We start from the raw sequence: 16,053 nt of genomic DNA on the forward strand, positions 1-16,053 counted from the left end.
CGGTCATAAAAATTCTTCGTTCGCTTCATTAGAACCTTCATCGTTAATGGCGGCGATAAGCGATAATCATTTTCTCACAGATTGTAAATTTGTAACGATAGCTGGTGGTGGTGATGGACGAGCTTTATAGGGGTTGCGTTATAAAAGTTCATCAGTCAGGAATTAACCCGAATCAAGCAACACTTTGAACGTCCCCATGCATCAATTTAACGGTTAATAAAACAATAATATTAATCATTGTAAACCATCAGCAAAGGACAAAACAAACATAAAACAGTTATTAACGTAACGGTTTCCACAGATACAAAGCTTTCTTTGTATAATACATATGTTATATTATATAACATATAACAAAGTATAATTTTAAGGCAATTTATTGAAATTTTATAAGTTTGTTTGATTCCTCACAACCTTTTAATATATAAAAAATATATATTTCATTTTTCAACATTTAAGAATTTTTTTTGTATTCACGCATTTGTATTCGTTTATTTCAATCTAAAAATCTATCAGATTAAAATTAAATCGATATTAAATTCAAGTAAATTACAAATCGTTTTCATAGACTTGTTTTTTCATATTAATCTTTTTACAGTTTTTAATCCGGATATATACACATAGAAATTTGCTCCAAAGTTATTACCAATTGATTATACGAAATAATAGTCAATTTACAAAAAAAAAATAAACGAATTGATTGGATAGTGGAAACGTATATGAAAAATAATGAGTATGTACATAAAACGCATTTTTGAAGATTGAAAGTGCGTTATTATACACGAAAACAATAAGTAAATTTAATAAAAATCAAGATGATTCAGGAAAAAAAGTTGGTATAAAACGTTTCCATAATCTGCAACTCGTTAATTCCGATAACAATTACCTGTAACGATTATTACTTATTCTTTGGTGCGCGCAATTATCGGAACGGTAATTGCGTTCGTTGTTTTTATTATTCGCTCGTTTTTCCCTTCCATTTTCTTTCGTCCCTCGCGCTATCTTTTCAATTAACCGATGCGAATATTATGCATCCGAGAAACCGTTCAACTTCAACTCGGGGGCGGCGGCAAAAACACAGCAGCGCCTTTGTGCGTCCGCGATAAATTTAATAGAATCATTTCGCATTGTAATTGTTTATAAAAGGGATATTTATCTTTGCCTCGCTTTTAACGGAACGAATGGACACGGTTGGAGAGGAGTGGATAGAGAGAGAGAGAGAGGAATAATTCCGTATTGTTTTGGTTTTGCCTGTGCAGAAAGGACCAAAAAGTGGTAATTGAAAATATCGCAGATCGCAATCGTTGCATTGTGTGTTGCGCAACCGATTTTCGCTGGATGGTACATTAATCACGTAATTGAACCTTAGATGGCTTCGGCCGATAGGCGCGCGCTTTCCGCGCGCCGCGAACCAATCTTTGACCATACGCGAATAACTATCAAAAACCACCTTCTTACCACATCCAGGTCGATGATAATTAATTCCAGTTTAATGTTTATTGAAAGTTAAATGCACGTAGGTTTGTTATATCAAATGTATGACCGTTTACGTATACGTGTGTGTAAGTCAGAGTGTGTGTATGCATGTACGTCGGCATGGAAGTATTAAATATAAAGCGCCGAGCGACAAAGAGAGGCAGAAGGGAAAACGCCCAAGAGTTGCGTAGCTTTTATTGGCGCGCCGTTGCATAATTACAAGTTATTGCGCTTACTTCTCTTTTCTCGCCGCTGCCGCCGCCGCCTCGCCCTGCCCCCGCGGCTTGCTGGAGAGGCGTTCACTTTTTCCGAAACCGAAACCGAAAGCCCGGTTTTCTTCCCCGCTTCGGTCCAGTCGAAACTTTCCTCGTCATCATCATCATCATCATCAACATCATCGTAACCGCAGCGACGCTTATTATTATTATTATCATCATTATTATTGCCGCTGTTATTATTATTGCGAAGCATTAATTGCGGAGTGTCAATTAATTTGTAATTTAGTGGTTCGATTGGCTTTGCCGCTCCATAAAGCACATAATACCCCGATACCGGCGATACCGCAAATCACAAATCATGCATCCGTTCTAAACTTCCACTCGCCGTCGTAAATAAGCGCGATTCCGCCGAACCTAAATCTCTCATAAAATGGATGCCATTCATGGTACATACGTATCTAACGCTGAACGTTGTTATTACACTACTCTTTCTTTCGAAAGCCATTTATTATTTTCAGTTTTTTTTTTGTATTCTTCAGTTTATTTCATTTTTTTTCAGTTTGCCTGAAGTTCCAATTGTAATTACACGGATTTTCCCGAATCTATAATCCGGTTGTATCGTAAAAGTTTTTGGATAAAACTATAAAATCCTTTTATGTCTTCGCTCTGCTTCTATCCTGAATACATTTCGGAATAGCTCTTCCGCTTTTATTAATTAAATCTTTACGCCACTGCACACAATTGCGCTATTCCTAATAGAACGATCATATAGCTGTGTGTTTTTCAACTGCCTACGTGGTACTCGTTTTTCTTCTCTGAATTTTTATTGGCTTCGTTTTGGTTGTTCGTTCATAAAAAGGCACCCGGTTAGTTCACACATTACGCTGCATCTATCTAGTTTAGTAATTACCTGTTGTGCGAGCAACATTCCAGCTCTCCTCTTGCTGTCTTTATATTCCCCCGCTCGGGCTCGGCACTTCACGGCACATACCAACGTGTGGTACGCCGTTGTTGCCTTCGATATTTTCCTTTAGCTTTGCCTTCGACGAGACCAACAGACCCAACCAACAACCCAAGAGCAACCTTAGCAACAAGCGACGGCCGGTATCCATCCACCTAATGCCTCATCTCGATTTTTAATTAAACGAAAACACCCGCCAGGCCCAACAAATATTCGCATCTAAAGGAATGGATGGTTGTGCGGGGAAGAGGGACAGGTGTCCGCTTTATTTTATTTCCCTACCAAAACGTTGAGTTTCCTTACTTCATTCTTCTTATTCATCTTCATTTTATTTCTCTTCTTTTTTTCTGTCTCTCCTAATTGGAATCGTTTAAAATTGGCCTCCGGACGGTTTTCGCGGTTTCGTCCTCGAGGAGTCGCGCAACTCCCACGACGAGCCGAGCGACGCATGTAAAATGCTCTAATTACCCATTCAGAATTAAATAAAGCCACTTTTCTTCCCGCACCACGGCGTTCCTCGTACATACCTGTGGATCTTTCTCTCTCTATCGCTCCCACATCTTCTCTTTTCTCCGCCATTAAAACTCCTCAGCTTCTCGTTCCAAACTGAAAACACCTAATACCTAGCTTGTTTTGTTCCTGTTCCTCGCTCCATTTCAAATTAGCGCAGCTCCATTTTACAAATCCACTGAGCTAAAAATGCTCAACAACAATTGTATATTACTTTAAAAATATATAATAACATTCTGTATTCTTACCGTACATTAAATTAACTAGAGTTTTACAACCGTGTATAACGTTCATCTTCAAAATGCCACTTGTAACGAATTAAATGAGCAGACTTGATGCGTATTATACTCATACTTCACCTTATTAATATAATAATGCATTCGGTAAGGTAAAATACCTATTCATCTTCAAACCTAATTATTTTATATGAATAACATAATAATATTTATTACAACATAAACTTAGAAATACCTTTTTTATTCAGTTATATAAAAGGTTAAATATTCGAGCGATATTTGAAAAATTGAAATTTATATCTAATAATTATCCCAATGATTGAAAATTAATTTGATCTTAATGTGCGTTAAGCTGAATGAAAAAAAATGGAAGTATTAGCTCGAGATTGGTATAACCATAAGTCGTTTTATTAGTGGAGTAAATTAGTGTCCGTTCCATTCTTCGGTGATTTCATTTCTAAGGTTATTGTTAGATCTACCTGAGCAGAAGGGCTCGGCGCTCTCCGAACAAAGTAAAAATTCCCATCTGACGTCGGTTTATATCCATTCCGAGCTCAGAATGGGAGAAAGAAGAGAACAGACGTTGGGAAAATTTTCGTTCAAAAATTGATTTATTTGTTGAGAAACGTATTTAGCGCCTCGACGCTGAAGGAAGTGCAATAAATATCGCTATGAAAATAACTTGTTTTCAATAAAATCGGATTTATTGCGGCGTGAAGTAAGGACAACACCTCTCAAGCCAAAATAAAGAAAAAATAATATCAGAATTGCTGAACGCGATCTGCGGCGTATATAATGCATAGGTTTTGCGCAACAGTTTAATCAATGGCATTTGCACTAAATCATTTCCCGCGTTGTAAGCAAGCAAAAGCGTATGCTCGTATTGAAAACGTCTAGTGTTTCTTAAACTTTCCAATTTGAAAATTATTCATTAATATTTTGTTGTGTAACATTGTGGATTTACATTTCTAAAAAAATAAATTAAAAAAAAATATTATGAAATAATTTCAAATTGATTGTATAAAGAAAATAAGGTAATTTAATTCCTGCTTGTAATGAAGGAGACAATGAAGAGTGAGATGCCAGTGTCTCTAAAACTTTCGAATTCATCACAGCGAAGAGGGTGATTCGCTGTCTTTTTTTTTTCATCCCTAGGAAATCGTTAGATGTCTTCCTCTTGTGAATTTATAGTTTCCAGCGCAAACACATTTATAGCGGCACTATAAATCCCATTTACCCTGGGATTAGGATGAATCCGGATTGCTCGATAAAAATAATTGGGGGGAATTTTTGTGCCTCTGCCTTTCTATCTCGCTCCTCGTGGGTTTGATGAAAAATTAATAAGAAACTTTAATTAAAGTTAATAATAAGCAATTTTTATGCTGTTCCATTCAGGGATTAGGGCACAGCTCGGTCTCCTCTTCTTCATCCTCCTCCTCGTTGGTTGGCTTTTTTTTCCTGCCCCCATCGCCTGTGCTCCTTCCATCTTCGTCCGCCGTACGGTCCATTAATTTCTCTAGAGACATCTCGCTTGCATCGGATCCATCTGGAATCCTGTTTTCTTTTGCACGTGTATATCAATTTTTGTTGCCGAAGTTGGTGCAAAACGAGGAATGAATACAACCGCACGCAATGGATAAATATATATATATAGTTTTTCGTTCTGTCGAAGGGTATTTGTAGATTTCGTTGTGGTGTTGTGCTGCGCTTCGATAAGGTATCAAAGTATAAACATATACAGGCATTGATTTAACTCTGCTAACGGTTCAGTGACTTGCGTTCGCTATCAACGGAGACGTATATGTGTCTATCACGATCCTAGAAATAATGACTATCAATTTCTGAGGCTCTGCCCTTTCGGCCGAGCGCACATAACGCGGCCATCTTCTAAAGTGCGTCCCGGGGACCGCATTTTTGTCCTTCGGACGCCATAATTCATTTTATTAACCCATTACCGAGACATTACTTCACACCAGGTCTCCCCCTCTCTCTCACTCGTTGTAAAAACCATAGATATTTTCGCCCTGGCCGCACAAAACGGTCGTAAAACCATGATGGATCCATAAATTTGTTATTGTTCCATCATATTATCAAAAATCGTTCAATGCATCTCCACCACCACCCCAATCACCTAAAACAGCCAACAATAAACAAACAAACAAACAACGGAACGACAACGATCGATTTGCCGTCCCTTCAATTATTCAATGCTGCAAGTCTGAACACTCGAATTCATTATTTAATTAATGCATTCAATTTTCCTCCATTTGCTATCGATATCTGGTTGGTTGACATGTAAGCTTTCTTGCCAACCATGTCTACCTTAAAGACGACATAACATATTCAACTTCTCAAGATTTATATTTGATGATTACAGATTACATTTTAACTCATTTATATCGAGAATTTAGTATAATTTAAAGTTTTTATTGAAAAATTCTATTCTGGTATAATTCATGTTAATATGAATTATATCTTTGTTAGAAGTGACATAGGATCATCAGTTATCTTTTGAAAATGCATTGAGCTATGAATAATGATAAATTAAGGATAAATGAGAGAAAACGCGTGTTTTTTGTGCTTGAGCACTGGACCGTAATTAGTTGGACTATTTACACGGATAAACCGCAAAACGAATCGTTTCACCACAGCGTTCCTCACTTGCTTATAGATTATAATGCAATCCTTGTCTCCGCTTCATCATCCGCTTTTGTTGTAGTTATATTATATTAAATTAGCATTTTTATTAATCAAGGTTTCGTTTGGTTTCAGCAGAAGTGTCGATACGATACGACACGGCGTACGCTTGCGAAGGGAAGATTTTAAAGATCGAATGTAAAGATGGGGAGCTGATTAAATTGATACGGGCGAACTACGGCCGTTTCTCTATCACGATTTGCAACGACCATGGAAACACCGACTGGAGTGTCAACTGTATGTCAGCGAAGTCGCTACGAGTCCTACACAGCAGGTAAAGTATACCGGGAGGGTTGGAGGAATGACACATGGCTTTATATTACTACTAACTCATTATTTCTCTCCCATTCCGTTTGGTTTGAAAAAGCTAAACAATTATCCGCGCATCCAGGGCGCAGATTTTATTAATTAACAACGTCGCCTCTCACACTTGATCATTACCTAACAAGCAACAAAACCATTGTCGACCATGCGTTGCGCTGTATGTGTATATGTGTGTGTGTGTGTGTACGCTGTGTTTAATTATTTTCGTTGTTACCAATCACTGTTAAAAATGTGTTTTTACTCCTTACGTTTCTGGCTGGTGTCTATCATATTTTGTTCGTTTTGTTTTGTGTTCTTTTTATTGTTGCTGTTATGTATGTTACCAAAAATCATTGAATTTCATATAAACCCTTTGTTTCATTTTATTTGTGGGGGCATTTTATAACTACTATGGTTTGCGCTTCATACATGTTGAAGTTTGTTTTTCGTTTCATGTTTTTGTACCAATAACAAATAAATTAACATTTGGCATGATGGAAAATCCATTGCGTTCCATTGCGGTCTCTCTCAGACTTTATTTATTTCAGATGCTCTATGCAAACGAACTGCACTATTGATGTCAACAATGATGTATTTGATGGAGACCCATGTCCGGGAACCGTAAAATACGTCGAGGCTCATTTTATGTGTTACGGTTAGTTTCAAAACGCAAAACGATCATCATTTTTACCGCGCGTCATTTTCTTTAAAGTTTTATTTGCGTAATTCATGTAACATACAAAGCAAACAAAGAAAGAAACAAACAAATAGAAAAGATACAGACCCTTAGACAGAAACACGAGGAAGTATTTGAAAGTGTTCCGATTGTTTGAATTTATTTGAATTTTCATTTCGTCCACCAGGTGTTACGATAAACAGAACTGCAGCATCCCGGCCAGCACTAGCATGTTTGGCGACCCTTGCCCTGGTACCCTTAAGTACCTAGAGGCGCATTACCAATGTGCTCCTGGTAAGTTACGACATGATAAAATAAGAACGACGGCGCGCATTGTGTTTTGATGCGGCAAGGGGTTGCAAACAACCAACCCCACCGTCGTCCCTATACGCGCGAGCGTTTGATGTTCACAAGAGTATTATGTTAATAACGCGTATTTGCCATTTATACCATTTTGATCATTCAAGCTCAATTTAATCTTCAAACGTATTAAATGCTTCCTCCGTTTCTACAATTCGCATTAGCGTCGGTATTTTATGTTTGTCTCCATTATCACTGCGTGCGTATCACTCGCATGCTACTCTATCTTTTGTCAGAGGAATAGTTATTTTTTATTGGGAATAATTATAGCCACGATGACGACGACGACAAACAGGCCTAGTCCGCCTTGGTTGATCACGTCGCAACCTCCCATGTGGAGCACGATCAAGACGTCAGCTAGGCCTCCGCCGCCACCACCTCCGAAAGTGAGTACTGTAACGTCTCCACCTCCGAAACCGCCGACGACACCAAGCCTGTCCATCCACACGTCGACGTCTCTGAAGCCTATACCCGTCCAGCCCCCAATATCAGCATTAGATGATGATATTAGGGAGAGGACCAAGGACCGACAAGAGCAGCAGCAGCAATACGGCAAAGGGGCCGAACTCCCGCAGAAAATACCAGACGAAATCACGAGCGTGGCATTTACCACCGCGCATCCGAAAAAGTATACTGGTAAGATTGATAGCGAAAGCCTGGATGCGAAAAGGATACGATATGATCGCGGATTCCTCTTTTCAGTAGATAGCAGCGCCGTTTCCGCTGTAAATACGTATGTGCCGTCTCCTAGCCTCATCCCAGCTGTTCCTGGCGATAATGACCTGGATTACTGTAGTCCCGTAATACTGAGGAACATATATTGGAATTGGACCCGGGCCGGGGATATCAGCGTGCAGCCGTGTCCTGGCGGTACGACCGGATTTGCCCGTTGGAAGTGCATTAGGACCGATGCCGAATCTCAGTGGTCCACACTGACGCCCGATCTGAGCGAGTGCCGATCCCTCTGGTTAACTAGCCTAGAGCAACGGATCTCCTCCGACGAAGATAAATTGCTAGCCATTACCAGTGACCTAGCGAAAGTCACCACCAGCAAGACGCTGTACGGCGGAGACATGATGATCACCACGAAGATAATTAAATCGATGGCCCACAAGATGGCAATGGACATCCAGACGTTCTCCGACCCCAGACAGCGCGAGGTCATCGTCACGGAGCTGCTGAGCGATGTCGTGCGCACAGGAAGCAATCTGCTGGACTTCTCCCAGCATCCCTCGTGGCGCGACCTCAGCCATCAGGAGCAAATGCGCGTCGCCACGTCTCTGCTAATCGGATTAGAGGAGAACGCTTTCCTGCTAGCCGACACGGTGATGAGGGAAAAAACCGTTGACCAGGTCGTAAAGAACATAAGTAAGTTTTGCACTCTTCACGTCGACCCCGTCTCCATTCTCATTTTTTCCTTCGCCCTTGCTCTCGCCGCGGCGGCCCGAATAAATGGTCAGCCAGGCGAGAGATAGCGAGCTGAGGGATGACTCCGAACACGAAGATCCATCCCTCATTTTAAATTGGCTTTCATTTTTATTTTGTTTTCTGTTTCTTCTCCTGCGAATTTCAGTGTTGTCCGTGCGTGTGCTGGACACTAAAACAGTTACAACCGAGAGATTCCCATCGGCCAATAAATGGTCTGCGAGCAATGACACGATAGAATTGCCGCAAGTGCCTTTGCTCGATAACAGCGACGGTAGTTTGGTGCGGCTGGTTTTCGTCGCGTTCGATAGACTCGAGGAAATCCTGCAGTGGCATCCCGACTCCTCGGAAGCCAATTCCGGCAAGAATCTGACCCGCATACTGAACAGCAAAATTATTTCGGCCAGCTTGGGCAAAGGCAGGCACATCCAGCTCAGGGAACCTGTTAGATTAACCCTGAGGCATCTGCAGACCGACAACGTCACCAATCCCAGCTGCGTTTTCTGGGATTACACGAGTAACGCGTGGTCAGAGGAAGGATGCCACGTGGAAGGCACAAACTACACGCACACCACTTGCCTCTGCAACCATCTGACGAACTTTGCCATCCTTATGGACGTCAGATCGGTGTATCTGCCTCCGGGCCACCAACTCGCGCTGCAGATCGTTACCTACGTCGGATGCATCATATCCGTCATCTGCCTAATACTGGCTATAATTACATTCCAATTATTCAGGGGGCTGAAGGTAAGCACTCGGATGCACGAATCTGTCAACGAATCCGTTCAAACGGCAACACCAGATTACGGATTCATTGATTGTTTATTGATTCTACAGAGCGACCGGACCACCATCCATTCAAACTTGTGCGTCTGCCTCCTCATCGCAGAAGTCCTCTTCCTGGCTGGTATAGGTAGAACGGAGAATCAAATTGCTTGCGGTGTCATTGCAGCTGTCATGCAATACGTATTCCTCTGCGCATTCGCTTGGATGTTCTTCGAAGGTATTTCTATTTAGCACAAAATAAATAAATAAACAAATATCGAAACAAATAATCTTTATTTTTTAGGCTTCCACCTCTACGTGATGCTGATCGAAGTTTTCGAAGCGGAGAAGTCGCGTGTCCGATGGTACTACATAATTGCTTACGGTGCACCTATGCTGATTGTAGGCATCTCGGTTCTGGTGAATTTTTCGCACGGCTACGGAACAGAACAGTACTGCTGGCTACGTCCAGGCAACCAATTCATTTACAGCTTCGTCGTGCCCGTCGGCGCCGTTCTACTGGTGAGTTTCACTTTCCAATTCCTCTATACAACTGTATTCGAAATGCACTCTCTAATAACTTGCTCGTTCTTATTTTGTTTTCGTGTATCCCTTGTTTGTCGACGGTGCCGTTTCTAGTTCAACCTGATTTTCCTGCTGATGGCAATTACCAAGATGTGCAGACATGCCAACGCCACGGTATCGATGAAGAACAAGGAGCAGTCGCGACTCGCCAGCACCAGGTATTTCATTATAATAACTCAATTCCTCATCGCCGGTTCAGTCCTGCGTTCCGGTTTGCCGATGACGATTCGGTTCTTTTTATTTCATTTTATGCTGTCGCATAGTTCGGATATAATTAAAAAGAGAATTGAAACGGTTCAATTATAAATGCCAATAAATGCCTTCCTCTCTGTTCCTTTTGCTCTACTATCTCGCTCCATCTCCATTTTCTCTCTCCATCCACTTCATGCACTCACATATTACATACCATTCACTCCCCGTTGTCAATTACATTTTAATTACTCAGTTTTCTATTTCATTATTGAAAACTATGCGTTCGCAATAAACATTTCTATTTTTTGATTTGTCTCTATGTACCTCTTCTGTCGGCATGTCTAATTATTATAAGTTACTTGTAAATCCGAGTTATTCAATTATACACGAGATATGTTTGGTCACAGCCTAATGTCTTCTTCTTTTTCTTGCATGGCGATCTTTAACCTCTATGGTAGTGGAAAAGAAGAAAATGCACTTCAAACCAAAATCCATGCTCACCTGTAAGATATTATCCCCGACATTTAATTGATAAACAATATTAGTCATTTTGATTTTGCAATTTGTTGTGTTTTCGGTTAATCATTAACGAACGCTTCGGTTTTCGCATTATCGTTTGCAGCCCAATTAATGTATGCATGTTGATTTCTTTCCAATTCTGCATGGCGTTATTATTGTTGACGCTCGCAGTGTAAACAGCGCGGCAATTGTATAAATATCAAATAATCCTAATCAAACTAAAATTGTATTTAAATGTAATTTCATTGTTTGCGGACGCATTTATGAAGTTGTCGGTAAACAATAAAATGCAATGCGTGAATTTCTATTTCATACAATTCCGGCGCTCGGCTCTATAATTTGTTGTCATTGTCGAATGCATGCTATGTCTACGTGTGTACGTACATATTTAATTAATGCAATGTTTGCGTTTACAGAAGTTGGATTAAGGGTGCCATAGTGTTGGTATTTCTATTGGGATTGACTTGGACATTCGGATTCCTCTATTTGGACAAGGAGACAGTCGTCATGGCATACATTTTCGCTATCCTCAACACGCTGCAAGGATTTTTCATTTTCATCTTCCATTGCGTTCAGAACGAAAAGGTAAGAAACTTTTGTAATTCAACAAATTATATATCCGATAACTATTCGTTATTACCGATAATTTTTATTGAAAAGAGAGTGTAGTTTGTAATAAAACGTGTTGCATTGTGCTAATGTAATCTCGAAGTCTCGAAGGCCGTAGATGTGAAGTATATTTATGAATTTGTTGGTCGCCGACTGAACGAGGATGTAATGTCGAATAGAAATAAATAAACTTCCCTGGGAATTCGACCCCGTTTCCATTTCAAAAAGTTTCACTCGCTTCACGATACCGTTGTTATCTTATGAATTCCGTTTTCTTGATCTTGCCTTTAGCCAACGATCCATGTAGGAGGCCACCCTCGAAACGTTGCAAAGTTATCTGACATGAGGTGCACTAGTTTTAGTTTGAGTTGCACTTGTTCTGAGTTCTCAGGAAATATTCGTTTATATTTGTTACTTTTGTATTTGTTTGTTTTTTTTTTGTTGTTGTTCTTCAACGGTTTCCGAATTTGTTTCTGCTCAGGTCCGCAAGGAATATCGGAAGTTTATCAGGAACCACTCGTGGCTGCCGAAATGCCTACGTTGTTCCAAGCCTAACACGTCTAGCAGCAGCGGTAGCGGCAGCTCAGGTTTAGGCAAGGAAGGTCGCACTAGTTTATATGCCGGATCTAACGGAAACCCGTCCGCTCCTTCCGTGGACAATGTACTTTCGCCGCATGGAACAAGTGTGGGTACCAATATTGTCATCTCCAATAATCTTAATAACGTGCGTCCCACTGCGTTGGTTCAAGTTCTCACTAGAACTGACCTCAACAATGCTAGTACCACCACGATGAACCACAACAGACTACATAATATTTCTCAACAAGGTACCTACGGCCAGAAAGAGTTAGAACGAATTAACAGAGAGTGGCCTTGCGATAATACTCTTCAAACAGTCAATGCTTTTCCTGTTTAGTGGTTTTAACATATTTTTAGCATTCTCTTTTATTATTTTGCTTTTTCACGACTTCTCTCTCATTTTTTTTTATTTCACTTTAACAAAGTTGGTTTTTGTTTCTAACATTGGCTGTTTAAAGATTCATTTGATTGATTGAAACAGAAACACGCATTCAGTTGTTCCTTTTTCAAGAGGTTCTTCTCTGGTAATGATCTTTCTAGGTACAGTTTTGAAAAGAGTTTTATATTGTATATTTCTATACCCTCAGTTGTTACATAATGGTCTCTTTTTTTTGTTTGCTTACTAACTAAAGTGGTGCAGTGGTGGTGCGTGCATTGCGTGCATCCCTTTTTCTACGCATGTTCGCTGGTGGTAATTTGATTCTTCACTGCTACTAACTTGCTTCTTTCGCTCTATGCTAATCTAACACACTCTGACTAGTAGAGTTGCTTGGATGAATGTATCTTTTGGTAATTGGTGAATTGGTGAAGGAATCCCCTCGATCTGTTACAGTTACAACGGGATTGGAATTCTCGCAGTTGCACCAGTATGAACCGGGTAGGCAAAGTTACTGTACCCGCTTCTACAATGGCTGCTACTTTATGCAGACCACAGAGAATGGGGGCTGCAGTTGTAGAGCCCCCCAACACCTCTACTCTACCTTACATTCGTAACTTCTATAAGCAATCTGCTGTCAATGCTAACCTACCTAAGTCTGCTTCTACTTGGGGGCCTCTGCATAACCCTCTACACTGGAAGGTTTGTAAAATAAGACAAGTCTCATCAGTGCAGATCATCTGCTGCTGAAATGACGAAACTTGTTTTATGTTTTTGGGTAATGCTTGTCGTAGCTTTTATTTAGTATCCATCCTCTTCATGTATATTTTTTTTAAACACTTCTTTCACTTACATATCTATCATCCAAGTATATAAATCATATAATCTTACTTCTACTTCTATTACTACTACATTTATTTAGTTATTTGCGAGATCACCGTTTTTATTTGTTTTTTTTTTACTTTATCATTCACAGAACATTTCTTTTAAGTCCTACAGTAGGGATTCTGGCCACGGAGGTTCGGAACAAGAAGATTCTCCACGATCTCACGCAATGCTCACCGATGGACGAATGAATAGCACCAAAGATACGCGTCGCCAACCATACATTTCCGAGTACAACCACGCAATTGCCAACAATCTACAAATGGAATACGGAAGACGGACCGACTCGTTGCCGCACCCGAAGCATCTACCGTTGCCGCAGGCTCATGGGATGCGCAAGAAGAACGGCAGCCTGCTGAGGGCCACCAGCCCTTGGAACCATACTTACACCGAGATACACGATGCCAGGATGCAGAGGGGACAGGTACCGGAGGATGACCCTGTTTACGAGGAGATCGAACGGAACGAGATACAGGTGTCCGACATGAGCGATGAAGATGGGAAGAGACAGAGCGACATGAGTCGACAGTCGTCCAGATCTTACGGTGACCATCGACCTCTGATCCCCTACAGTCCCGCCAACGATAGAAGCATACATTCCTGCCTTGATGGCCAAATGGACGTTTACCAAAGTCGTCGAAACATGTACCGGGGCGATGCTGCCCGTTCTTTAGCCGCCGTCTTGGATGGCGAAACCGTCGTGTGCCATCTCGAACCTCCCGACATTTATCCTCACGACCCTTACAACGCTCGGACTCTCGTCCTGCCACAATATGGGGACAGTTAAGAACCTGCATTTGCAAGTGTATATCTGTGATTCCTTGATCAAACTTTCGGTCATAGTAATTATAAGTAAGCTCAGAGAATGAATGATTTGATTGGAAAGTGATAATTTTATAGTAATGAACTATTTTATTAAGAAAAAAATAATAAAACAAAAAGAGAAACGGTAATGAAGAAAGAAGAAACACGCACTAGTATGATATATCTATATCAAAGGAGAAGAGAACGAGGAAGGCGTAGACGAAGAAGAAAAAAGGTGAATAAGACGAAAAAAATAAATATATATATATACGAGTAGTCTATTACGAGATGTGAGTAATTCGAGTCATTACTATTTATACATATATATTTTTTTGCCCTTTTGTATTATTCTTTAAAACGATATAAAAAACTCGTAGCTGTTTTCACTGGATTCTCGGGCTCTCAAATGGACAATTGAATGAGACGATTTGAGCCCTAGAGTGATATTACATAGTATTTAAGATGTTTAGTGAAAGAGAAGAAGAAGAAGAAGAAAAAAATAATAAGAAATCGCGTCAATGTATATTATTAACGATCATCTATCTATAAAAGAACATATTTAAAGAAGCAGATTTAAGAATTAAGGTGTATCCGGAGGAGGGTGTGTGTTTCTGTAATTGATAAATACTGTTGTCACCAATTCGGATACCGATATCTATTCAACCTCCCCCGACTGTAATCTCTCCATCTCTATGCATGTATGTAACTTTTCCAAAAGTCCCAGTTAACATTGGCCCCCTATTTATTGTACGTATATACACTAAGAGAATGAAAACGATAATTAATTTATTATTAGTACCTTTTCCGCCATCAAAGTTACTGGGTCTTGATTACATTAGTGCTTTTTGAGGAAATTAACGTGGAAAAGAAAAAAAAGGTAGCCTGCACGAATAAAATGAATTCAATTGTATATACAGTATAAATATCTATATATATATAAATATAAAAAAAAAGGTTTATTTTTAATTACTTATATCTAAGTGAAGACGAAAAAAAATAAGAAAAGACATAATCTTGTGAACGTGCCAATGTAACAAAGTCTCACCCCCCCAACCCACTGAACTTCTGCCATTACATTACTTTGCATATATTTATTATATTTTGAAAAGAAAATATGGGCTTTTTTACATTGGTCATATTGTATCTGTATTAGTTATAATAATGTACATACAGTGTAATGCTGTAATCATCCCAGTCCCATCACCTGTGTTTAAGGCTGAATTTGATGTGTAGCTAACCCAAGATGATGCGACAGTTACGTTGATTAATATTATGTTTTATTGTATATAATGTATAGCGCTTTGTATATGTTGACATTAGTCAGGAATAAATTGTTAACGCAGCTATGGCTTTAGAACATAGCCAGAACATAAAAGTAATCTTAATATAATAACAGCAATGTGGGAACTGTTAGAAGTTTCATTATTTAAATTGTATTTAAAGAAAAATGAAGAGCAAAAGAGAGGAGAAGGAAAAAAAATATAATAATAACATAAAAAAGATAAATAAATAATAATAACTAAACCATAAGTTCGCACGCAGAGAGGAACGTTTCCAATTAAATTACAAGTCTGACCAATACATTTAAATTTTCTCGTAGAAATAGACACTTTTTCGCTCAGATCCATACTTCCGCCTAAAAAGAGTTACATGGGTAGGGAAGTAACACTTGTCATCATAAACTCATCATCATCATCCTGTACTCGATATAATGTTTATCTAATGAAATGTTCAATAATATATGTGTAACAATAAAGTCATAGCATAGATGTCATTTGTTTCTTATTAACTACATGAAACCAACTATCTAATTCTAGGTCATACATATAAAGGTAAGCAAGCATAAAAGAAGAAGTTAATACAATGCAACAATTGTCTTT

The 16,053-nt window shown here is 39.5% G+C and overlaps 1 protein-coding gene across 11 annotated transcripts in view; it reads left to right on the forward strand.

Annotated features, from left to right (window-relative positions):
* The window catches only part of LOC108560827 (latrophilin Cirl), a 53,698-nt gene extending 38,600 nt beyond the window's left edge, over nucleotides 1-15,098 (forward strand). Inside the window, exons 4-16 of one of the 11 annotated variants that reach the window (XM_017918531.1) lie at nucleotides 6,171-6,369; nucleotides 7,262-7,368; nucleotides 7,705-8,070; nucleotides 8,137-8,802; nucleotides 9,008-9,606; nucleotides 9,697-9,862; nucleotides 9,929-10,146; nucleotides 10,264-10,367; nucleotides 10,860-10,904; nucleotides 11,337-11,505; nucleotides 12,011-12,356; nucleotides 12,941-12,985; nucleotides 13,461-13,563. In XM_017918531.1, the coding sequence (XP_017774020.1) occupies nucleotides 6,171-6,369; nucleotides 7,262-7,368; nucleotides 7,705-8,070; nucleotides 8,137-8,802; nucleotides 9,008-9,606; nucleotides 9,697-9,862; nucleotides 9,929-10,146; nucleotides 10,264-10,367; nucleotides 10,860-10,904; nucleotides 11,337-11,505; nucleotides 12,011-12,356; nucleotides 12,941-12,985; nucleotides 13,461-13,474 (3,044 nt within the window). In that variant the 3' untranslated portion in view covers nucleotides 13,475-13,563. Of the gene's footprint in view, nucleotides 1-6,170; nucleotides 6,370-6,946; nucleotides 7,054-7,261; nucleotides 7,369-7,704; nucleotides 8,071-8,136; nucleotides 8,803-9,007; nucleotides 9,607-9,696; nucleotides 9,863-9,928; nucleotides 10,147-10,263; nucleotides 10,368-10,859; nucleotides 10,905-11,336; nucleotides 11,506-12,010; nucleotides 12,357-12,940; nucleotides 13,187-13,460 lie in introns of all 11 variants that reach the window. The other 10 variants (XM_017918525.1, XM_017918524.1, XM_017918529.1 and 7 more) reach the window with 10 other exon arrangements.
* Nucleotides 15,099-16,053: the final 955 nt, after the last annotated feature.

This window comes from Nicrophorus vespilloides, unplaced genomic scaffold (genome assembly GCF_001412225.1).
Source record: "Nicrophorus vespilloides isolate i.1.1-1 unplaced genomic scaffold, Nicve_v1.0, whole genome shotgun sequence".
NCBI lineage: Eukaryota > Metazoa > Arthropoda > Insecta > Coleoptera > Silphidae > Nicrophorus > Nicrophorus vespilloides.